Here is a 25917-nt window from a genome sequence, read left to right on the forward strand (position 1 = left end):
CCTGTTTCTCTTCCTTTGCAGACCTAGAATATCAAGACATAATGGGAGCATTTTTAGACAAGCCAAAGATGGAAAAACATAATGCCCAGGGGCAGGGTAATGGGTTGCGATATGGGCTAAGCAGCATGCAAGGTTGGCGAGTTGAAATGGAGGATGCACATACGGCTGTGATCGGTTTGCCAAGTGGACTTGAAACATGGTCATTCTTTGCTGTGTATGATGGGCATGCTGGTTCTCAGGTTGCCAAATACTGCTGTGAGCATTTGCTAGATCACATCACCAATAACCAGGATTTTAAAGGGTCTGCAGGAGCACCTTCTGTGGAAAATGTAAAGAATGGAATCAGAACAGGTTTTCTGGAGATTGATGAACACATGAGAGTTATGTCAGAGAAGAAACATGGTGCAGATAGAAGTGGGTCAACAGCTGTGGGTGTCTTAATTTCTCCTCAACATACTTATTTCATTAACTGTGGAGACTCGAGAGGTTTACTTTGTAGGAACAGGAAAGTTCACTTCTTCACACAAGATCACAAACCAAGTAATCCTCTGGAAAAAGAACGAATTCAGAATGCAGGTGGTTCTGTAATGATTCAGCGTGTGAATGGCTCTCTGGCTGTATCGAGGGCCCTTGGGGACTTTGATTACAAATGTGTCCATGGAAAAGGTCCTACAGAGCAGCTTGTCTCACCAGAGCCCGAAGTCCATGATATTGAAAGATCTGAAGAAGATGATCAGTTCATTATCCTTGCATGTGATGGTATTTGGGATGTTATGGGAAATGAAGAGCTCTGTGATTTTGTAAGATCCAGACTTGAAGTCACTGATGACCTTGAGAAAGTTTGCAATGAAGTAGTCGACACCTGTTTGTATAAGGTAGCTAGACTTTCTTTTAAAAGATAAAAATGATTTTATGTCATCTTAATTATTACTCTAGTATTTAATCATTTTAGAAACTATAGTTCTCAGAAATAAGTTTTTGGCACAAAAACTGCAGGATACTCTTTACCAATTAGGAAAATTTAGGAACATTTTTTAGAAATAAATTACCAAGTATGCAAGAGTTATGATCTGAATGGTCTTTTACTAACCATTACTACTTGAGTCTTTCAGTATTGTGGAAGATTATCAAAGGCAAAAAGATCACATCAGAGTGCATGTTTTAAAAGGAAAGGGAGGGTTAGGCCTTTGTCTATAATTGAAAAGCATTTTAGAATTCTAATATTTTATTTTTATCATGTGATATCTCAGTATATTCATGGATGTACTTTGAGACTATGGTGTAATGAATCTGTAGCACCAGCAAAGAATTTAGTGATCATTGGTGTGATGTAATAAGAATAGCCTTGGACATGGAGTCAGAAGAACTTGGTCTGAGACTATGACTTCAGGTAAGCTATTTAAGCTGTGTGGAAAAAATCAGTTTCTATCATTGTAAAAAAGGTAAGAGAGATTATTATATTGTCACTGGGGTTGTTGGGGAGGATCAAAAGGGGTAATATATATAGATGAGCCAGGTCAGCCCCTTTATTTTACAGGTGAAGAAGCTGAAGCAAGAGGAAGCACACTTAAGAGTCAGGCCTTGAATCAGGCTTACCTCTGTTACTTTTGTACTCTACAGTCTTGGACAAAGTGTTCAACCTTTCTCAGCTTTTGAATGGAGATCATAGTATCTAACTCACAGGGCTATTGAGGAATTAAATTTTTTGTCAGTAGTGTTCATTAACTAATTCTTTGATTTTTCCCCCCCAGCAAATGTTGATTTTATAAAACTGAGGCTACATATTTGATTTTCTTTCAACATGCAGAAAATGAAAGTCGTCTAATGTTCTGTGTAGTTTTATAAGCATACTGCCAGCTCTACCTAAAATCTTAATTAAAATCTGATCATACTTAGAAATCAGGTTTATGTAACATCCAATACAAATCAAGTTTATGTAACATCCAACGCATGTTACAAAAAATCAGTAGAGCAACAACTTAATAGTGCACACTGTTAATTTCTGAATTTGATGAGAGGCGAACAATGATGAACAGTGATGCTTGTGTTTTTTTGTCCCTTTTAGTATGCATAAAAGTAGTATCCATTTGTTGGTCTTATTCTGTACCTCTTGAGAATTAAGTAGTTGTTAGCTAAATTCAAAGCTGTTTTCTTGAGAGAATTATCACATTCAGAAACTAGTAAATTATGACTCAGCTTCCACTTTATTTCTTCTGCATTCCACTCCATTTTAAAAATTATTCAGTACCTTATCATTTGCCACATTTTATACTGTTTTTCTCCAAGATTCTTTTTAATATTAAATTCTTTGTATGGTTTGCCTAAACTAATGTTATAAGGTCAGTTTTCCCATACAGAGGCATCAAATACTTAACATGTAAAAGTTAACTCCAGTTCCCAATAGGAAGAGGAGTATGGGGAGGCTACCATTGATTCAAGTATTTTAATTATAACATTTTGAATACCTAGGTGTCTTTAAAAGTTAATGTACTTCCTAAAAAGTCAGTTGTTTTTAACTTATGAAAGTTAAAAACTGTTTTATAAACTATATACATGTATTTTTACTTTTAATTTCATGTTTCTATTATGAAGCAAGTTAATTAGCCCATAATTTATTATGATTCATTTTAAATATAAATTTGTCAAGCATACATGTAACTACAGATCAAATCCTCTTGTAAGGAATACCACTAGAATTTTCTGTTTTGTTGAGTGAGTATGTACATGTATTCGGGTTAGGTATCACTGCAAGTTAAGTAGGCCACCAGTAGTAAATGTTCGGCAATATTTTTTTTTTTATAGCATTTAAAAAAATTATTGTTGCAGTGGAGGTTAACCTGTAGTGTTTCTTCTGTCTTTTGGAGTGTTAGTTATACTGTATACCATACGTACTATTATGTGTATGGCGGGGGGGGTGCCTCTCCACATATGTGTATTTTTTTCTCCTTAAAAACCGTATGTGTATATGTTTTACTAGAACAAGTATAATTAAAATTGTCGTGGCTATAAAGATTCTCAAAGCTTTAAAGAGCAAGAAGAAAGCATAATATTTCTCAAACTTTTTTCTTCCTAGGGAAGTCGAGACAACATGAGTGTGATATTGATCTGTTTTCCAAATGCACCCAAAGTATCACCAGAAGCAGTGAAGAAGGAGGCAGAATTGGACAAGTACCTGGAAAGCAGAGTAGAAGGTGGATCATTTAACAAAAAATAAGTAGCTTTCTTAAAGAAAAACCTCAACACAATCAAACTTTAATATTTTAGCTTTTAGACCTTTACATGCCTTTGACATTTAGTGTTTAGTGTACAAAGGTGGGAAAGGGCATTTCTGTAGTCACTGTTCAGATGTTTTTGATTGTCCTATCACAGTTATAATAGAAATAAGAACTAATGTGGCGCTGTACGTTCTGTTCAGGATACTTTTGTTTAAAAAGGCTAAAAAGTGTGTGCTTTAAAATTCTTGATGAATTCACTGGCATGAGTAATTTTATGCCAGGAAAGTCTGATTTGTGATTTATTTAATGATGAACAGATTGTTTATGATGGTGATAATTTAAATACCATCTTTCTGTGTAAAGCTATGTATATGAATTTAAGATTTTTAGGACTTTTTTTTTTTTCAATAACTTGAAGATCACAGCCTGGTTATTAGCAACTTTCATGTGCCACAGCTTTTAAAAATTTATTTTAGGGGCGCCTGGGTGGCGCAGTCGGTTAAGCGTCCGACTTCAGCCAGGTCACGATCTTGCGGTCCGAGAGTTCGAGCCCCGCGTCAGGCTCAGAGCCTGGAGCCTGTTTCCGATTCTGTGTCTCCCTCTCTCTCTGCCCCTCCCCCGTTCATGCTCTGTCTCTCTCTGTCCCAAAAATAAATAAACGTTGAAAAAAAAAAAATTTTAAAAAAAAATTTATTTTAAACTGTTTCAAGTTTAAAGACTTGAAGACATAAGACATAAACTGCCTCATCGAGATAACATAGACCTGAATAGAAGATATGCTAGGTCTCTACTTGGCAGAAATGCAAATGCTGAATAAAATCAGCATTTTATTGGGAGTTCCAGCAGTGGATTTGTCATAATTCTGCAAATTATTTTGAGACAATTAGAAAGATGTCTGTAACTGTCAAGTGTAATGGCTTTAAACATTTGAAAATATATAACCTTTTACTCAGCTACTACTCGATATAAATGCTAAGTCTCCCCAGAGAATTGCATTTTGCTGCATATATGCAGTAAGCATGTAGATTATGCAGTTTCTTTAAGAAGAAAAACTTAACATGCTTATAAAAGCGTTAAAATACATTTTGGGCTCCTGATGTTATGAATTTGCACGTTAAAGATCTAAGAGCATGTAAGCATTGACCTACACACTATTATATCCTGCTGTGCCTGCATTATTAAAATTAATATGCACTTTAATTTTGTTTTCTCCCTTTTTACTGTTTGATATCAATTATCAGTCTGATACTAGAATCATGATTGGTTTTGATTTTCAGTACTATCTGGAGCTGCTCTTTTGTTTTTATTGCTCTCCCCCCACTTGATAGCGATATATCTAGTGTGTGTATGTACTATTTACTATTTCATTCATTGGACCTACTTATTCAATGACTTTGTTTTCTCACTATTATCCAAGGATCTTGGAATTTTTATATTTTAAATGAGTCATTTTGATATGTTATTTATATAATACAGTAAAATAAAATATTTAGAATGCTACCAAGTTATTTCACATTGATTCAAACTGCTGGTTAGTGGAAAAATGAAACCGTAAGAATCTGTATTGGGATAAATTGGTATTTGATTTATTGGCACTTTAACTTGGGTGTACATGTTTTCTTATTGATATAAAGAATAAATACTTCAGTTTTATTTGCTATGAAATAGGGTCACATTTTTGAAATACAACTTTTCTCTTTAGTATGCACTCTTTAAGTTTTTGGTGCAATTCTAAATAATTGCTTTAGATACATAATTTTATGTTACAATATTAAGTTTTAGATTGCTTTTTATCCAGCAAGGATTGCCACCTGAACAGAGTTTACATCAATACTCAATATTTTTGATATGTTGAAGTGTCATACTTGTACCATTCAATTTAAGATTATTGTGTCAGAAGTTAAATTTTATATTCCTTGAGATAGATTTGATAAGACTGCAACTAGAGAATAAATATATTACATTAATTAAAATTGCTACTATATTTTAAAACACAGAATGTAACTATTTAAATTGCAAAAGTTGTTCTAAGAAAAAGACTGCATTCAGCCTCCAGAACAGGCACTGAATATTCTCTTCTTTTTTTCTTTATTTTTTTAAACACATGCCTTCAAAATTGCTGTGACCTATCAAACCTCATTTTATTTGCTTTGAATACTTTTGGCTTCTCTGTCCACACCGTAGAAAAGAGAAAAGGCTTTTCAGCTCTCCTGTTATCTGTGTCCTTCTAAATACTTGACTCTGTAGGGTTGTGAAAAGATTCAGCTCATAATTTAAACCACATCACTTAAGGTTGTGGTCCTTTTAAGCCAATGTAAGATTGTTCTTCTTCTACACATATATTTTTTAAATCTTTGCTGCTGACTGCCCAAGCTTTAAAGTTGCTAATTTGGAGATAAATACTAGAATCCCTCAAACTTGGTGTGAAGTGGAGTGGGGAAGAGTAGAATGTGTTTATATGAGTGTGAGAAACATCTTCTATACATATATATTCTTTAGTAAAAACATTCAGTCTTTTTACAGTTCTAATTAAAATGTATAGTCCAACAGCAATTAAAGGAATATTTCTTAAGATTCATTTTGTTTTCCTTTTTAAAAGCAGAAGAGGCAATGTTAGTATAGTATTAATGGTAAGACAGTTTAAATGTATTACTGTCCCATGTGGAATAGGAGATATTAACTGTTTTTAAAGACTTACATTCATTTTTTTTAAAGAATTTGTCTTCCTGTAATTTTCTTCACAATTAAAATACCCAAATATATATTTTAACAGAGGAGATGTAAGATACATCAAATATAGATGAATTAAGGTAATGTTTTTTAGACCTGAAACTATCATTGATTGAATTTATCATCAGTGTTCATTTCTATTGTATTTAGTTATCTATCCAATAATTGTGTTGGCTTAGCAGAGACTGTATGTTAAGTGTATTACAGCTTTAGATTGTGAAATTGTGCAGCTTAGGTAAACATCAAAACCCTTTATTTTTGTACGGCAGATTTCCAGCATTAGAACTATGTAGAATAAATATACTAGATGTTAAAGATTATACAATAAAGGAACTTGGCAAACCAAATCTGAGATCCTTGCTTTTTGTTCAGATTTAAGACTGGTTAAAAAAAAAAAAAAATAATAATAATACATGGTAAAATTTGGCCTTAATTCCAAAAGGACAATTTGAGCCATTTAAAGAAATACGGGTAGCAATGTCTGTCTTTTAATATGCGGCTTTAATGAGGAATTAGTATTTTAAAACCTGATCAGAAGACAGAAGATCTTTATATGCATTGTGACTTTCAAGGGTATTTACAAATTGAGAACTAGAATGATAATTTTATTGCCCTAATGATGACAAAGAAAATCTCTTAGGATAAACATTTAAAAACAGAAAATTGAATCAAACTTGAACCTTTAATTTACAGATACCTTTGGTATGATCTTGCGTTTAGAGTAAATACGCTGAAACTCCCATGTAAAGATTTAGTCTGAGAGTTAAGTCTTTTGTACGTAACTGTTGGTATTCTGTGGTATGAGGAACAGTATGCATCTACATGGCAACACTGCAGATCATATCACTATACCCATTTAGTAACTGGATGTTTTGAAATTAACAATTTAAAATGCAGTTGTATGGTTTATCAAATTAAAAGTTACGAAATTTAGACTTTTTTCCATTCTGTATGCCTTGTTCAAATAATCAACTAAAGAAATGGTATTATATATCTGTTTATTGCCTAAAGTTACTTCAGACAAAAACTAACTGTGAGTGGTATTCAGTTATATAACCTAATCTGCACATGCTACTTAAGTATCGTTTTGCAAATATAAACATGTAAAAATGATTTGGGTTAGTATATAATCAATAAATTCCCCTATACTTAAAGGGTTTTTTTCCTTTCAAATTTTGAAATTATTTTTTTTAAATCTGTGTAAAATTCAGGAAACATGTTTCTAGTGTAAAGAGAGGAGTTGACCTCCTCCAAAGTAAACTAGTTGACATTTCATTTTTATACCTATATCCTTGATTAGGTAATGCATTGGTTTTAACATGAAAATTTTTTCACATGTTTATCGTGTTCATTTTCATTCTTTCAACTTAATCTGGAAAGTATCTCATTTTTGTGTGTCATTTTGTGCATCCCTTTGTCATAAATTTTCAAAAGTCAACTTAATTTTTTTTCTAATACCAGCTTAGAAAATCTCAGATGTGGTAAATGCCATCTTTAAAAACCTAAGTTATCTTTGTTTCGTTTTTTTTTTAATTAAATTTGAATAACACTTACAAAAAAAGTACTTCTGATTCCCAGAAATCATAAAGAAGCAGGGGGAAGGCGTCCCTGACTTAGTCCATGTGATGCGCACATTAGCAAGTGAGAACATCCCCAGCCTCCCACCGGGGGGTGAATTGGCAAGCAAGTAAGTTACATTCTGCACACTCTTAAAATTTGTCTCAGTACATAAAAATATTAGGTGTTCATTGATCAAATGTGTATTTACCTAATTTCTGAAGTGATCTTCAGGATGTTTAACCACAATTCAGTGTTTTTCATTATTAATGGTACATGGTGCTTGTTCAGAACAGGTGTCAGGATGTCATTGTTTGTAACTTATTACACTGAAGGCCGTCTTTAGTGGAGACGTGGGTTACGTTGATTTCCTCATGTAGCATAAGTATAATAAATATAGTGAAAGAATTTTTTAAGCTAAATTACATAGCACTACAATTTTCATTTTTATTGCTGCTATTGTAATTTGATTTTGTTGATCCCTGGATAATTTAGCACCCCAGGGATAAGCATTTTTCTCTTCCTCCATCTGGGCCATTTTTCTATATCTCTGATTTTCCCAGTGTTTTTGGTTGTTGATTCCTGGTTGGGTGGATTTTGTTGTGAGGGAAGATAGAGGAAGCATTTCTTGCCTTCTTCTATGTGCACCTCAGTTCACAGAACTGGACTAATTCGTGTTAAAAATTAAGCTTACATCTTTGTAGGATATTTTATAAATCAAGCATTTGTACCTTAACTATCCATATAATTGACCTACAAAGATATATTGACAATTTCCTTGATTTTCTACTGTGTTATAGAAATGAAGCCAGGTTCCTTATGATCATTTGTCTAAATAGAAATTGTAAAAATTCCTGTTTGAAGCTTTTATTTCTTTTCTTCCAATGTGACCTTCTGTGAAATGACTGTCTATAAAATTGCTTCAAATCAATTTTGGAAGTAGGGAGGCTATAACTTATAATACCACTACAGAGTTTTTAACAAAATATTATTCAAAAATTAATTCCTAGACTTTGCAGGGAAAATGTCATATTTGACATTTCTGTTTTATAGAGCTTTTTAAAGGGGGCATTACAAAAAGCAGAAATTCAAATGTAAAAATTTATCCAAATTATTTTACCACAGCAGATGTTGACGTTACTTCTATTTCAAAACTAACGTTCAACTCTTAACCAGAATATGTTACTATTATATCTTAAGACTAGCATCACTGCTGAGTCATAACCACGTAAGCCAGTTCAAATGAAGTTGACCCTACTGACTGATTTTTTTCTTTAAACCATGATTTTCAGTCTTCTATTAATTGGTTGGTGGAATGTTACATTTTAGAATACATTCACATCTAGTTTAACATTGGGGTTCAAATATCTTAAAGTGGATCACTTATTGACAGTAAGAAATAGAATTAAAATAATTTCTAAGTGTAAGATTATCTGACATTTTAATGAGCACCTATGAGTTATTAAGCAGTTCTGTGCTCTAAAGAATTAACTTTCTGCATTTTTTTAAATTTAGGCGGAATGTAATTGAAGCCGTTTACAATAGACTGAATCCTTACAAAAATGATGACACTGTAAGTAGCATTTTCGCTCCCTCTGCTTCTTCCCCTCCACTCTAAATGTGCACACCCTCGTACCTGTATTTTGCAGAGCTGTTCACTGTACCCATTTGCCCTTACACACACCCCTGATTGATTGTTCTGAACTCTGGGTGCACCAAAGTTCTCGTGATTGAGGACATAATCATGGTGAGTGGCCACCTCTCTCAAAAAAGAAGAAAGTCCCTTTGAATTATTGCTGGTTTTTTAAGCCTCGGCAAGCAATCAACTTCAGAAGGTTTGTCTCCACTAAATGTTTTTTTTGAAGTTGCTCAGAATCTTGAATTATTCTGAGTTTTATAAGAAGCTACAATAGAACTTCAGATTGCCCAGCTCCACTCAATAGTTTTTATGTTTGGAAATACCTTGTCTGAGAACCCTGAAGTATATACTTCATTTAAATACTAAAGTAGAGAATTCTACTTATGTGAAAAGAATGCCCTATTCTCCAGTTTCCTGTTAGAATTCTGTTGCAGTATGGTGTTTACAGAAAAGTGGTAACTTAAAAATCATTTGGGCACAGCTCAAAAATATATACTGCTCACATCTGTATTCCTTACATCTCTTATGACTTGAGGTCTTAATCTCTTCTTGTGTAATAAAAGTTTATAAAAGTGGTCTAAAAATAAATTGGGTTTTAACTGAAGAAAATAAATTTTTATTATATGGTTTAGAAATACATTTGGTCCACCTCATGGTAAAATCATATTTTAAATATTTTACTCCAAAACAGATTTTTTGAACAACTTGAATACTGATACTTCATATTAGACACACACACATACTTACATACTTTAAAAAGCATTTATAGACTGAATGTCAACTTTACAAAACCGTATCTTGCTGCATTATCCCAAGAGTAATGTGCTTTGGCACCTCTCAGCTTTAATGTAGTTCCTTCTTTTGCTTTGTTTCCTTTTATAAAGGATTCTACATCGACTGATGATATGTGGTAAAACTGCTCATCTAGCCATGGAGTTTACCTTCACCTCCAAAGGAGAGTACAGCTCAACTTCCTTGAACCTTTTAAACATCCCTCCTCAACTTTAAAGAAGGACATGTGTCATGGGTGAGAGTGGATCACACCAGAGAACTTCAGCAGTACAACAGCTAGCCCAGAACTGATTTTTTTTTTTTTGTAAATTTGAGACTTATGTAAACGTGATTTCAAACCATAATTCATGTTGTAAATCAGACTCCAGCAATTTTTGTTGTATGATTTTGTTTTTTGTAAAGTGTAATTGTCCTTGTACAAAATGCTCATATTTAATTATGAACTGCTTTAAATCACTATCAGAGTTACAAAAAAATGTTTGGCTTGTTGTGTGATGCAACAGATATATAGCCCTTTCAAGTCATGTTGTGTTTGGACTTGGGGTTGGGACAGGGAGAGCAGCAGCCATGTCAGCTAGGCACTCAAATGTGCACATGATTAAGGAGAAGAATTCCCAAATCTTACAAAGCCGGACATCCAGGGAGTTAACTGAAAACTGTCTTCATGTTTTGGCAGTGGGGTTGGCACTGTTGATAAAGCTGGTCCCTTCATTTAACTGTCGTCTAGGTTGTTCTCTCCTTGTTGCCAGGAGTATTGCAGGTAATACAGTATATTCATAAGAATATCAATCTTGGGGCTGAAATGCCTTGATTCTTTGCACCTCTTTTCCGAGTCCTTACATTGAATTACTAATTGATAAGCAGCAGCTTCCTACATATAGTAGGAGACTGCCACATTTTTGCTATCATGATTGGCTGGGCCTGCTGCTGTTCCTAGTAAGGTATTCTGAATTCCATTTTATCAATAAAGCTTGATTTAACAAACAAGAAATTTAATCATGTATGTGTAATTCCTCCTTTACCCCGCCCTTTTAAAACACCATGCCATTGTAAGTGAGAAGTTTCTCGTGGGGAAAGATGTTTGTCTCTTTTAATTGGGAAATAATGTTACTCACGGCACAGATGGAACTGTTTCCCTTCCATTAGAAAGACTAAAAGATTTAAATCTCTGTTGTTTCTTAATCTGTTTTTTAATGGGTTTCTTTCTGGCTGCTTATTTTTCATTCTATGTGTATCAGCTTGAATTTGCCTACTGTTTAATTAAAATAATTGTCAGAGCTTGACAATCTAACACTCTATAGTAGGGGTGTGCGTGTGTGTGGGTGGGTGTGCGCGTGTGTGCACGTGCGTGTGTTTGCCTGTGATTTTTAATGGACTCATGTCTTTAGAATCCAAGTAGTTAAGATGTATTTGTGATTTGAAATAGAGCATGTTGCTAATATTTAGCTGTTGGCCTTTAAAAATAACATTCGAAGCTTAAGGAATTGTAGATATAAAAATAACCTAATTTAATTTAGGCTTAAATTCCTCTGATTAAGCATGTGAAAGTAAGTTTTAAAATCTGTCACGATGAAAAGACTACTGTTTTGTGCCCTTCTGTATTTTTGTCTCTTTAGGTTGAATATTGTATTTATTGCCGTGTAATTTAATCATTCAGTAGGCAGATTCCCCACTAGAAATTATTAAAATGTCAGATTACAATACAACATGGAATACAAAATCAAAACTCTGTGTATAAAAGGTAGTATAATCAACTTTGTTACATTTGTTTTTTCCCTAACTTGGAAATATACATATTTGTATATATAGCCTTAAAACTAATGTAAAGTTAGGGGAGTAGTGGGAAAAGTAATGTGAAATGTCTCAGATTTAAGTAGTTACATACCAGCAAAACCTTTTCATTATCCCCCTTATTTGTGAGGCGATTAAATGTAATTTAATTGTATTTAATTTATATCTCAATCCAGCATGAATGAAGAAAAACAAGTACTATTTATATTTAGAAATTCATAAGTTGGAATTACAGAACCAATTCCATACTTAACAAATAAATGCTCAGTGTCTAAATCTGTGGTAGAGTGCGAAGTATGATAATGTTCTAAGTTATGGCTTTGCAAGCATCTCAGTGTGCATTTAATGAATACAATGCTTCTAGTATAGAGTGATTACCAGACATACTAGTACTGAAAACTAAATTCCTATTATAAGCCAGGTTCTTAATTTTTTAAGTAGACTGAATTTTTTAGTTCTAGAAATTGCAAAACTTCAAATTGGATTTTGATCTGCAAAATCATAAATCACAAGTTAAAATATGTGATGGAGAGCTATATTTCAAACCATAACAGCATATTTAGAGCTTTTTTTTTTGAGAGTTTTTAAATAAAAAAGAGGAAGTTAAGCTATTCCTCTGTTAAAATTATTAGTACTGAAATGAAGCTTGGAAGTGAGAGAAAACTATTAAATGTTCTCTGAGAAGACTAAATCTTTTCCACATGAGTCAGCATTGCCATACTAGATATAACTTTTCATTATAAAAAAGGAAGTATCCATTATTATAGCAGACTATGTGTGTTCTTGATTCCTGGGGGTAATGGTGGTGGTGGGAACCGACCACACGTTTAAAAGGCACTTTTGCACCTCTATGGTGCACTTCATTTTTGTACCACTTAAGTTCTTGCCCTCCCAACCCCCTTTTGTGTGCTAATTAGCATCTCAGGGCAATGCCTCAAAATTTTTCGATGTGTTGTATGTTATTTTCTTTGGAGGGTGAAAGTTCTTTTGTGATGATAATTTACCATTCAAAATGTACTTTCATTTAAGTGTTTTCTTAGGATGAACTCATTTTGCTGCTTGTAATAGGAAATTCATTTTGTGTAGCAGACTCTTAACCCTAACATTAAAAAATTTCACTGGTCTCTTACTGTCGTAGCAGTAAGCTCTCTTAATTTCCACTTTGTTAAGGAATATACTTTTATAGATAACAGAAGCAGTTCTCAATATTAGCATTAACTTTACAAAATCCAAATGGTATTTTTCTTATTTAGCTTTAGAACTATTTCAAACATTTTTAATTATAATGCTTGCTTCTAGAGTACTATGCAATTAGTATACTGCTCCAGCCACTTATTTTTTATTACTACATTAAGAAATTTAGATTAAAGAATAAATTATGTAATTCAAATAATCTGAGTTATACTAGCATTTTTAATGATCATCCCATCTGACCACATATTAATTCCATTAATCAGCTTTCCCACAAAACATATTGAGTGTTATCTGCAAAACACTGTTCTAGGCGAAATACCTTGGAACTATAAAGAAATGACTAGATCCTTGCCCTCAAGGAGTTTACATTTGAGTAGAATTTATAATCTAACACATGTTAATATTATAGCTGAATCACTCATCCAAAAAAAAAAAAAATAGCTGTCATCCTCCTACTGTCTGCCAGATAATTTTCCTGAATAAGGCAGGTCTCTCTGTCCTAAAAAGCTCATTTATGCTTCCATTATTCACTTGAAAACTCTTCCATTTGTTTTCCTCTCCCCAAAGTTAAAAATCTCATTCAGAAGAAAATTTTGCTCAGCATAGTAATAATATAGGACTGATGAGGCTCAAATCTATTCAGTATGCTTGACTACCTTTAACAAATGGCCTTTTACTACTCCTGCTATAAAATTAGTTTCCTGCTATATACAGACAGCTAAAATTTAAGAAAAATTCTGTTTCTTTGAAACACACTGCCGTTAATAGCTAGTTTTAGCCAAATGATTATTATGCATTAATTTTTGAAAATAATTTCACTGCCCATCTTTACTGGACAAGTTCATATGTGAATTCAATTTGTGATTTCTGAAAGAAGTGACAAAATTGGTTACAGGTTTTCTTTTTTAATTTTGAATTTCATGATGTATACTTTTAATTCATAAAATTTGAATTAGAGGTATAAGCCTATAATGTTTTGTTATTTGTACAGTATTATATTAGGATTTGGTAGTAGAAAATATGTAAATATTTCAGTACATAAATGTTTCTCTTTTGAGGTTTCTCTTTGAAGGAACCTTAAAGAGTTTCATACTTTTGCTTGCAGATACTGCCGGTGAGATGACCATTTTGTAACTGAGTGATCTAGTCCTCTCATTAGTTTTTCTTCTAGGCATTAGGAAGAGTTCTTTATAGTTTAAAACTTTAGAAGCATAATTTGACTTTATTTTCTTCAATAATGTGCCATGAGTTTTGGATTGTATTTTTAAATTCTATATTACTTTAGAATATGCTTGAAATATTTAAGATACATTTTCTAAATGTTGCGAGTATAATACTGTATTGTTTTGTAGGTCAGAATAGTTAAGTCTCAAGTGTTAGTTATTACTGATAATCAGAATGCCATCAGAAATGATGAGAGGCATTTGGTTCCACTTGATTGTCAAATGAACATTTCTACTTTTGTTCACCTTCACTCATTCTTTCCCTTTTACCTGCTTTATGTATTAACCTAGTGGCCTCTGCTCTCGTATTTTTCTGGTTATATTACCAGCAGGTAGGAGTGCGCCAACTAGAAACACTCAGATGTATTGAAATTATAGTTGACTAACTTGCATTTCATTAGATGGGGGAAAATGTTGTTTGGATTGATGTAACAAAGAAGTGACTTTTTTCCCTCCCTTATCCAGCACGAAATGTTGCTTTATTTCCTCTACTGCCCTCTTTGTGGTGGTTGTCTCTCTGTCTCTTTTTCAAACGTAAGCAGGCTGATTCCATTTTCTTGAGCAAGAGTTTAGGGCATTACTTCACCAAGGCCAATTTCTACTGTACAAAACTGGGCCGAAAAAAAGAAAATTTGGGAGATGCCAGTGAGGAGGACAGAGAGGATTACTCTTAGTTGTTGTAAAAGCCATAGAGAGATCTTCCTCTAGCCAGGCTATTAAGAACTGTTACATAAACCGGCAAGAACCAACCTTTGCTTCTTCAGATCATTTGATTTTCCATCAAGGGAGATGATAAACAAAAATACTGCTGCTTCAACTTAAAAACAGAAAAAATAAATGCAAATGTTTATTCACCACAAAACCCAATCCTTCCGGTCTTTTAATTGCTCCAAACCTCAGTTTCTACTAGCTTTCTCATCGAATTAAGTATTCAGAAAAATTTTATGTTTTTCCTTTCTTTTCCATAGTCGTCCTGGTCCAGTAGAAGACATTGAGTAACATTTGTGTTTGTATTGTACTACCTGAAGTAAGATTGGTGTAGGAGATTGTAGCCACAGGACAAAATTAGTAATATCTCAATTAGGTATAGTGAGTGCTACAAATCCATTTTAGGAACAATTCTTAACTTTGTAGGTTCCCAGGCCCTTTGAAAATGATGAATCCTAGGAACTTCCTTACCCAGGAAAATCATATAATGTACCTAACTCCCCAAAGTTTACAATATTGCAGGGGTTCATCAGCCTTTTTTCCTGCAAAAAGCCCGTAAAAAATATTTCAAAGGTGTCAAAATAATTTGAGTAATTTAAGGAAGTGTTTAACTTTTTGAGAGAGAGAGGAGGTGGATGGGAGCCTAGGCTAGAATCTGATATTAAAATAACCTTTTTGAAGGTTGTATTTTGGGGGAAAGGAGAGTAATTAAAGGTGAATAAAATAATCTTATTTGGACCAGTTCTGGAGGATAACATCACTCTAAGTTTGCCACTTCTGAAACTCAACAGAAAAGAGGTAAGATGGAAATTGAAAGTTTGGAATGTTTCTGACCTGCATAGTGCAAATATAGTATATTCACAAGACATTTAACTGTCTGATCGCACTCAGGTTTTAAAATTTTGAGCTTCCTAGTTTTAGAGTTCATTAAATGTTTAATTCACTTCAGATTCTAGGGTATTAGGTATTTACTTACTGATACATAATGTTAAAATAGGATGTAACATATGGCCATCAATGTACAGGATTAATGGGATTTCTACTAAAATGTAACGACCATGAAAAAACTGATTAGCTTGTCTCATTTGTTGCCCAAATTGGATGTTCAGTTACAGCTTATTTAATTCCCATGTGTGGGAATTTTGAAACAGAAACCATTGTCTTGCTTGGTTAGCCCTTCACGAAGACATCAGCATATCCGCAGGAAGTATCTTGTTTGTAGTAATATGCCCCAATAGTACTTGGTTTCACTCTTGAAATGGTTTATTTCACTTAATTTGCATAAATGTTACAAGTGGAGAGTCCATGTACATGTTAAAAGCATGTTGTATTATACATAGATTCGTTTTTTAAAAATCTATAAATGTAAAACTAATACAACTGCAGAAATATTTTTCCTAAACAGTGTATAATGAAATTCTCCACAGTTAACTCACCCACTGTTTGCTGTTTATGTGATCCAAACTTTTAAAGAAATTCCATAAATGTATATTTTGTATTATGTACCATTTTCTTGGTCCAAAGAAGACATGTGAATTCAGTCCTAATTTTAAGAATGTACTTTTTGTTTTCAAGTCTGTTGAAGAAATTGCATTCAGCCTGTGAATGGTTGCAGATTGTATGTGAGATGAAAAGTAGAAATAATTTCTAGTTTGCAAAACTGGTGCCACTAAATAAACAGGCAATTGCATAATGTGTGTGTATTTATGATTGTTTGATATTGCAAGCAGCATTTTTGTTCTGCCTAGAAACGTGGAAAATTTGAAGTTATTAGGACAAATTAAGAGAATTTTTGTTCAACTGAATTTGGTTAATTGGCTAAAGAACATGGAACTGATAGTCTTGTGCCTTCTTGATTTTAGGAAGAGTACTGAAAGCAAGTTTGAATTGATGGTTTTCATAAAAACATCCCAGAAACAAAGAGGTTCTTTGGCAAGAACATTTACATTTGTCTTCTTACAGATGATAAATATTTCTTACTCTCTTGAAGAGTTGAGATTAGGAATTGGAAGTGGTCTGGAAAAGGCCTTACCCATTGAGTATCCCTGATGTAGTGCTCACTTCATAGTAGCAGTGTGTGTGCGTGTCTGTGTGCTTTGATGCTTCTGCTAATTCTGGTATTTTGTATTACCTGTGTTCATGTCTGAAAGTGTGACTTACTTTATAGGCTTGCATAATTAGAGGGATTTTAAAGTACACCGAATTAGTGACGGAAGTGAAGTTCCAGGAACTGCAAAACCTATTTTCATTGTGGAATGTATAATGAAAACACGTTAATTAATTAAAGGTGGGAAGTCTTGGAAATGAGGGTTGAGGCAAATAAGTTTTTTTGGCTCACATGTAATGAGTACATGTTCACGTGTCAAAGTGCAGTTTTGTGTCCTGGGGTTTTGGTTTTTTTGTAATTCTTTTAAACATTGAAGGTAGGGTTTGTTGTGTGTGTGTGTGTTTTTTTTTTAAGTAAAAATTGTTTATTTCAATTATTTTTTTCCCTTTAAGCTATTATTTACCGAGCAACGAATATTGGGGTGCTCTTTCCTTGCTATCACTTAATTGCTTAGATTGAAATTCCCATCAAATCACAGAAATTTTGATTCAAGTTGAAAAATCTATTCTTCGGTGAACTGCCCCAGACAAGCTTAGCTTGCATGCCCTCTACAGCATTTTGTTTACTTGCCTCAAAACCAGCCACTTGCCAGACATGGGTAAGCGATTTGGACTCAGCTGCTGCATGTTGTCTAGTGAAATTCATATTAATTTCTCTGATACCTTATATAAGGTGATTCAGAGTATCTAGAAAGCTTTTTATAAGATTGTTTAATAGTTGTACTGTTACCTAGATAGTGGCTTACCTCAACATACTGCATATGTGTCCTCTGCTATAGTTTAGGTAGAGGCTTGGGTCTCCTAGACCAAAGCATTTTCTCTGTGGCTTTCCTTACAGCTACGCAAGAGTACATAAGGTACATTTTTTCAGATGTCAGTTTGAGTCAGTGAAATTTCTGATATTTGACCATCTTTGATCTATAAAAATGGCAGTTTTTTTCGTTAAATTTAGTAGTTTCTAAAGGTTTTTTTTTTTTTAAGTTTATTTTTTTATTTTGAGGGAGAATGAGGGGGGCAGTAGAGGGAGGGAAAATCCCAAGCAGGTTCCACAATGTCAGTGTAGAGCCCAACGCGGCACTGGATCTTATGAACCATGAGATCATGACCTGAACCAGGATCAAGAGTGGGATGCTTAACTGACTGCGTAATCCAGGCACCCCTGAAGTTAGTTATTCTTGAATGATCAGACTACAAATCAGTACTTCTCTCATTACTGCAATTTAGTTGTGTCTCCTTGGAATTGACCCTTAGAACTGGATGACAGGTTTAAAGAAAAACCATACGTATGTAAAATTTGCATATATGAAGTTTGGTAAAAACAGACAATACCAAGTTTATGATTCCTACCTTGAAATTAAATCTCCAGTTTTTAAGTCACTAACTTACTCTTTGTCATTTCAGCTTCTCGTAGAGCCAGCCCTCTAGATGCGCTGGTATCAGATCAACTTGCTTGGACATTGCTATGAGAAATGTTATTCCAGCAGTTGACCTGGAAAGGAAATTACAGAGTTTAAATATTAATGCTGGATTATAATAAAGCATAAAGATAAGACGGGAAAATGATTTTATGGTTTTATTTTGAATTAACATAAAAGTAAGGTGAGCAGAGTTCCTTTCACACATTAAGGTCATAGAGATTTATGGATCCAACTCAATCTGACAGAGACATCACTCGAGTCTCTGAAAATTACTCTTTTAAGTGCTGTCTTTGTTATAGGTGGATGAAGGCTCTAACTAGATGACAAATTCTGACTTAGATTGTAGTCGTGCTGTGTCCTTCCTAAAAATCTTTTTTGTATTGTATTTTGCTATTTGTGTTTGTTTTGCTAGCAACTAAAATTGTTTCATATTTAAAAATCAAAGGATTTGCTAGATGAGTTTGTGACTGTTCTAGGTCAAATGGGTTTATATATGTACCTCACATTAGCATACTGAAACCATTCCAAAGATTGTCTTTTAAAGTTTCAATAGAACAATCTTCAATGTGTATTTGATCATATTTAATGAAGAAAATGAAGATTCACTCTATATATATCATTATAAGAGCAGAGTTATTCTGTTATTTTAGCCATTGATCTTTTAACTGCTTATAACAAAACAAAATGTTCTAGTGATTTGATACAGTAGAATCACATGGGAAGTGAGTTTTTAACTTGGCATTAGGCAAATAAAAGTCCTCATGTTACTTATATAAATTCAGCTTTTATAACTGTCCACTTTTCTTGACGTATTTTGACAGATTTTGCTGCAATGATCCTTAATAAAATAAAAAGAGGTCTTAGCATTTAATAAGGGCAACAAAACTGCTAATGTGCCAAGATCACAGAAAGGAAGCTTGCTTGGGTGTCCTTCCTTAGTATTTACTTTTATGTCTGAAATCAGAATGCTTGCCTTGTTTTTGTCCTTTGGCTTTGTTTTAAATATGTAAGTTCCTAGACTACATTCACTTTAGGACTTGCGTAAACATTTTTTAAGGGAAGTCTCAGGGTGTTGAATTCTGCATCCTTGGATATCATTGTGCTCTGTCCTGATTTCTACAATATAGGTAGGTTGGACTGTTTACTGACAATATGGTTATAAGTGTGTTACATATGCGTATATAAATATCCTTGTTCAAGGTCAACTGCAGGTGCCTGTCACTAGTGTTACTGGTTCAACTTGACCTTCAGAGAGGTTTGCTGCTTCACTACCAGATGGATTTGGCATCTGACAGAACTACAGTGTCAGTAAAACTTCATCTCAGGAGGAGCAGGGCTCCAAGAAGGAAACTTCCTGGAGGGCAAGTCTCCATGATTTGAAATAAGGAAGAATGCAGTAGCAGTTTCTGAAGATCACATAGTTGGTTCTCTAAGTCGCTTGGAACTGTTTTGATATTTTAGTTTCTTGGACTGAAAGTCAAACACTTTTGTTCAAAACTCATTTGTTCAGATATAAAAATTTGAATGTTTATGTGAAAATAATTGTACTTTTTCATCTTAGAATCTGTGACTTTCGTAGACTTTAATAATTTGAAGTCATTTGATGAAGTTGGCAGTTTTCTCTTTGGTAAAGGAGGAAGAGGAAAAGAATGTGGAGGAGGGGAAGAAAAGGAGATAAGGGCAAGAAGAGGTTCTAAAGTGGAAAAACAAGGTATTTTTTTTTAACTTAAGAAAATTCTACTTTTCTGAAATTAAAAACAACCAATTTAGGCTCCATAAATCCTCCTTATGTTTTATAGCAGTCAATATAACGCATCACCGGTCGGTAGATTAGTCGTCTTGTTCTCCCTCCAGTATGTCCCTCCAAAGGCCTTGTATAAAGGGAAGGAGGGGATAACCCAATATCATTTGTCAACTGTCACTTGTAGGTTCGATTAGGAAAGTGATTAAAATGAAGTTTAAGGTAAGGATTGCAGGTTTCCCTTCTATTCATTGTTTCCCTGTCTTCTCTGAAGCAGTGATTCTGAACCTGCCTGCAAGATAGAATGACCTGGAAAACTAAAAACTCTTTCATCAGTTAAGGTTAAGCTGGAAGGTTACCCCACCACCATCCCAGTGATGCCTACATTCCCTCTTGCTCCTCCTTGGATCTTTTGTTCAAATTCCTGAGGTGGCTCCCATTTCACTAACAGCCAAAGTCCTTAACAGTGGCCTACAAAGCCCCCTATGTGATGTTCTTGAAACCTCTGACTCCTCTCCCTTGCTTTTGCTTCAGCCACACTGGTCTCCTGGCTGTCGCCAAACATGCCTGTCTCCTTCAGATCCTAGGGTCTTATGGGAATTGCTTTACTGTTCACTCCACCTGGATTGTTTCAGTGGTCAAAGCAAGTCGAATCTAACTTCAGGAAACCTGAAAGGAACAAACCACAATAATTGTGGATAACCCTAATAGCTACCAGGGGGCCACAGTATGCGTTTGGATAAATAAGCCTGTGCATGTGTGTGTGCCTGCAGAAAATGAGATTGGTGTTACATACACTCCAGGAGACGTGGTCTTATTTGAACTGTGCGCTTTGAGATAAGTGCTGGTGGCAGATGCAGGGACCACATGGGATTATCTCGGATCGCAAGTGCTCCCAATTATGAGAGGTCAGTGTTTCTGCATCTTTGGGTGTTGAAGCGGACTACCTGGCATTAAGGGTGAGGTTGGATTTGCATAGACAGGGCTAAACAGGATGTTTTCCCAGCAGAGAAAACAGATGAGCAAAGGAAAAGGTAAGGCGGCTGAGGCCAGTGAGAATGCCTGGGTTAGCAGGAACTTCCCACACTCAGATCCCCAAAGGGGAGTAAGAGAGGTTTAAAGGCACAACACTAAGAAAGCCTGCTTTTTATGTCCTTTGCTTCCTGAAGAGAGCTTTTCACTAAGTCTATGTTAGGAATATGGCATTGCTTATGTTAAATCAGCTTTACTGTCAAGTTCAGTGGCATTTCCACAACACATAGAGGAGCTGTGTGTTATTCTCACACACCACCCAGGACAGTGCTGCCCCAAACCTAACAGTCATTAAGTAATTTGGGCTGATTACCCAGTCACAAAGTTTATCTGTTATTTCTTCCACCTGAGGAGTGTTCTGGAGCCTCTGGAAGAGATAGGGGCTGTAGAGAGCCGTAGTATCTGTGGCAGAACTGTGACTCCATGAAGGAGACGTTCATGACCTTAGCTGAGCCCCGACTTAGCTGGCCTAGCTATTACTTGGCCAGCATGACCCAGGAGCGGTGGTCTAATTTGAACTGCGTACTTTGAGGCAAGTGCGTGGGAGCAGACAGGCGGGGACCACATGAAATGCTGTTTGAGGTTTCCTGTTTGCTCTAGCTCGCTGCTGCCGCTGCCCTCTGCCACCACCGCCCTCCCAGCCAAAACAAAATAACATTAACATTCAGAACGTAGAGTCAGCTAAGAGCAGTTCGGCATTTGACAGTGTATCCTTTTTTTCAAGTTTCAACAATGGACAACATACTTCACAATTCAAAAAACACTTTACCAAACAGAGCCTCCAATTTATCAGCAACTTATTTCTGAGGTGACTCTCTTCGGGTGTACAATTATCATGCGCCTATTTTTGAGCTGCTTCTAAAGCCGCTACCCAAGTCCATTCACCGTGAATATGACAGTTTGGGTGTGAGCCCTGCCAGAAGCTCTGTGTTATCAGAAAGCTTCCCTCCTCACAGTGTGCTCCGCTTCCTTCCATTCTGAGCCAGTAACCTATGCCAGTTGTGGCCAGGACAGGAGGTAAAACAATAATATGTTTTTCTTCTTAGTAAATGCAATTCTTTGGAGTAGAAATTTTCTGAATATAAGTGATGAGCAAAAACAAAAGACGAAAAGCAAAACCCACCAGCGTGGGCTCTGCCCACTTGCTGGCTACTTCATCCTCCCGCTGTCCCAGCCATGCTGCCCATTGCTGGGCAGAATTATTAACCAATATTAACTAAAGAAAGCCCTGCTGTCACTAATCCTCAGATATGCTAAAGCCGCCCTGTCAGAGGCCCCTCCACTGCTATCCTCACCTGCAACTGCTCCTGTGTGCCCGCAGACAGTTGGCCCTCAGTCCGGTCTTCTGCAGATAATCTTACCCCTCAGTGTTTCTGGGAGCATCAAAGTGAATGTGATGTTTGCCACAGAGCCTATTATTTGAAGTTAGACTAACTTAAGCCTCCAAATTTGGTGACAGTCTTTCCAATCATTTTCTTGTGACTGGGGGAAAAGACAAAGAGGAATTCTAGTGTATAAGGATTATTGTGCAAGCTGAAGAATATTAATGAAAATATACTAGATACACCTCCATCCATGATTTAGATAACCCATAAAAAAATAACCTGAAGCTGGGAAAAACAAAAACCCAACATTTTTTTCAAACATCTCTGATCATTAGCCACCCAAATTAACTTCTCAGAGAAAATCTCACCAGCTTTATTATCTCTTCACATAATTTTGTTACTGTAAGAGATACATAACAAAGTTACCATTTTAAGTGTACAATTCAGTGGCATTAGGTACATTCACAATGTTGTTCAACCATTACTGCTGTCTAGTTCCAGAGCATTTTTCATCACCCGAAACAGAAACTGTATCCATTAAGCAGTCACTTCCCATTCTCCCCTCCCCTCAGCCTTTGGCAACCTCTACTCTACTTTCTATCTTGAGAAATTTACCTATCCTAGATATTTATGTAAGTGAAATCATACACTATTTGTCCATTTGTATGTGACTTATTTCACTTAGCATAATGCTTCCAAGTTTCATCCATGTTCTAAGATGTATCAGAATTCCATTCCTTTTTACAGCTATTATCCCAACAATGCATATGCCACAGTTTGTTTACCCATTTGCCCATTGATGGACAGGGGTTTTTCCACCTTTTGGCTATTGTGCATAATGCTGCTATGAACATAGGTATACAAATTTGAGTCCCTGTTTTCAATTCTTTTAATTTTTATTTTTCTAAATTTACATCTAAGTTAGCATCTAGCGCAACAGTGATTTCAGGAGTAGATTCCTTAATGCCCCTTACCCATTTAGCCCATCCCCCCTCCCACAACCCCTCCAGTAACCCTCAGTTTGTTCTCCATATTTATGAGTCTCTTCTGTTTTGTCCTCCTCCCTATTTTTATATTATTTGTTTCCCTTCCCTTGTGTTCATCTGTTCTGTGTCTTAAAGTCCTCGTATGAGTGAAGTCATATATTTGTCTTTCTCTAACTTCACTCAGCATAATACCCTCTAGCTTCATCCATGTAGTTGCAAACGGCAAGATTTCAGTTGTTTTGACTGCCAAGTAATACTCCACTGTATGTATGTGTGTGTATGTATACACACACACACCACATCTTTATCCATTCATTCATTGATGGACATTTAGGCTCTTTCCATACCTTGGCTATTGTTGATAGTGCTGCTATAAACGTTGGGGTGCATGTGCCCCTTGGAAACGGCATACCTGTATCCCTTGGATAAATACCTAGTAGCGCAATTGCTGGGTCATAGGGTAGTTCTATTTTTAATTTTTTGAGGAACCTCCATACTGTTTTCCAGAGTGGCTGCACCAGTTTGCATTCCTACCAGCAGTGCAAAAGAGATCCTCTTTCTCCGCATTCTCACCAACATTTGTTGTTGCCTGAGTTGTTAATGTTAGCCATTCTGATAGGTGTGATTGTGGTTTTGATTTGTCTTTCCCTGATGATGAGTGATGTTGAGCATTTTTTCATGTGTTGGTTGGCCACCTGGATGTCTTCTTTGGAGAAGTATCTATTCATGTCTTTTGTCCATTTCTTCACTGGATTATTTGTTTTTTGGGTGTTGAGTTTGATAAGTTCTTTATAGATTTTAGATACTAACCTTTTATCCGATATGTCGTCTGCAAATATCTTCTCCCATTCTGTCGGTTGCTTTTAGTTTTGCTGATTGTTTCCTCTGCTGTGCAGAAGCTTTTTATTTTGATGAGGTCCCCGTAGTTCATTTTTGCTTTTATTTCCCTTGCCTCTGGAGACGTGTTGAGTAAGAAGTTGCTGCAACCAAGATCAAAGCTTTTGTCTGCTTTCTCCTCAAGGATATTGATGGCTTCCTGTCTTACATTTAGGTCTTTCATCCATTTTGAGTTTATTTTTGTGTATGGTGTAAGAAAGTGGTCCAGGTTCATTTTTCTGCATGTTATGTCCAGTTTTCCCAGCACAACTTGCTGAAAAGACTGTCTTTATTCCATTGGATATTCTTTCCTGCTTTGTCAAAAATTAATTGGCCATACATTTGTGGGTCTACTTCTGGGTTCTCTATTCTGTTCCATTGATCTGAGTGTTCTTGTGCCAGTACCATACTGTCTTGATGATTACATCTTTGTAATACAGCTTGAAGTCCATGTTTTCAATTCTTTTGGGTATATACCTAGGAGTGGAATTGCTGGGTCATATTGTAACTCTGTGTTCAACTTATTGAGGAGCTGCCAGATTGTCACCCACAGCAGCTGCACCATTTTACATTCCCAGAAGCAATGATGCGGGTTCCAGTTCCCCATACCCTCACCAATACTTTTCTCTTTATTTGTTTGAAAAATAGCCATCCTATGATGGTTTCTCACTGGTTTTGATTTGCATTTCCCTGATGACTAATGATGTTGAGCATCTTTTTATGTGTGTATTGGCTATTTGTGTATCTTTTTTGGAGAAATGTCTAGTTTAACTTTTGCCCATTTTTAACTGGGTTGCTTGGTTTTGTTGGTGTGTTGACTTGTAGGGATTCTTTATATATTCTGGATATTAATCTCTTATCAGATAGATGATTTGCAAATATTTCCTCCCATTCTGTGGGTTGTCTTTCTACTCTGTTGATAGTGTCTTTTTTTTTTTTTCAACGTTTATTTATTTTTGGGAAAGAGAGAGACAGAGCATGAACGGGGGAGGGGCAGAGAGAGAGGGAGACACAGAATCGGAAACAGGCTCCAGGCTCTGAGCCATCAGCCCAGAGCTCGACGCGGGGCTCGAACTCACGGACTGCGAGATCATGACCTGGCTGAAGTCGGACGCCTAACCGACTGCGCCACCCAGGCGCCCCGATAGTGTCTTTTGATGTGCAAAAGTTTTTAATTTTGGTGAAGCCTGATTTATTTATTTTTATTGCCTGTGCTTTTGGTGTCATAACTAAGAAATCATTGCCTAACCCAAAGTCATGAAGATTTTCAGCTGTGTTTTATTCCAAGGGCTATATAGTTCTTAAATTTAGGTCTTTGATCCATTTTTTAGTTAATTTTTGTATATGGTGTAAGGTAAGGGTCCAGCTTCATTCTTTCACATATGGATATCCAGTTTTCCCAGCACCATTTGTTTAAAAGATTAACAACTTTATTTATGAGGATGGATTTCTCTTCCTGCTTCACCTGGCCGTGGGCACAGGCTGGAGGCACAGAGCTTGCAAACCGCTTTTTCCCCTTCCTCTTATCTGGCTGGTGAGGATCAAATCCGATTCCCACAGTAAAAACTGTACTTAGGATCCCCA

At 35.5% G+C, this 25917-nt stretch overlaps 1 protein-coding gene across 2 annotated transcripts in view; it reads left to right on the forward strand.

Moving 5' to 3' along the window:
• PPM1A (protein phosphatase, Mg2+/Mn2+ dependent 1A) overlaps positions 1–16542 on the forward strand; it is a 51757-nt gene extending 35215 nt beyond the window's left edge. For both annotated transcript variants that reach the window (XM_006932902.5, XM_023255742.2), the window contains exons 2-6: positions 22–875; positions 3074–3191; positions 7524–7632; positions 9018–9075; positions 10026–16542. In XM_006932902.5, coding sequence (XP_006932964.4) covers positions 22–875; positions 3074–3191; positions 7524–7632; positions 9018–9075; positions 10026–10055 — 1169 coding nt within the window. In that variant the 3' untranslated portion in view covers positions 10056–16542. The remainder of the gene's footprint in view (positions 1–21; positions 876–3073; positions 3192–7523; positions 7633–9017; positions 9076–10025) is intronic.
• The last annotated feature ends 9375 nt before the right edge of the window (positions 16543–25917 follow it).

The sequence above is a fragment of the Felis catus genome, chromosome B3 (genome assembly GCF_018350175.1).
Source record: "Felis catus isolate Fca126 chromosome B3, F.catus_Fca126_mat1.0, whole genome shotgun sequence".
Classification (NCBI taxonomy): domain Eukaryota; kingdom Metazoa; phylum Chordata; class Mammalia; order Carnivora; family Felidae; genus Felis; species Felis catus.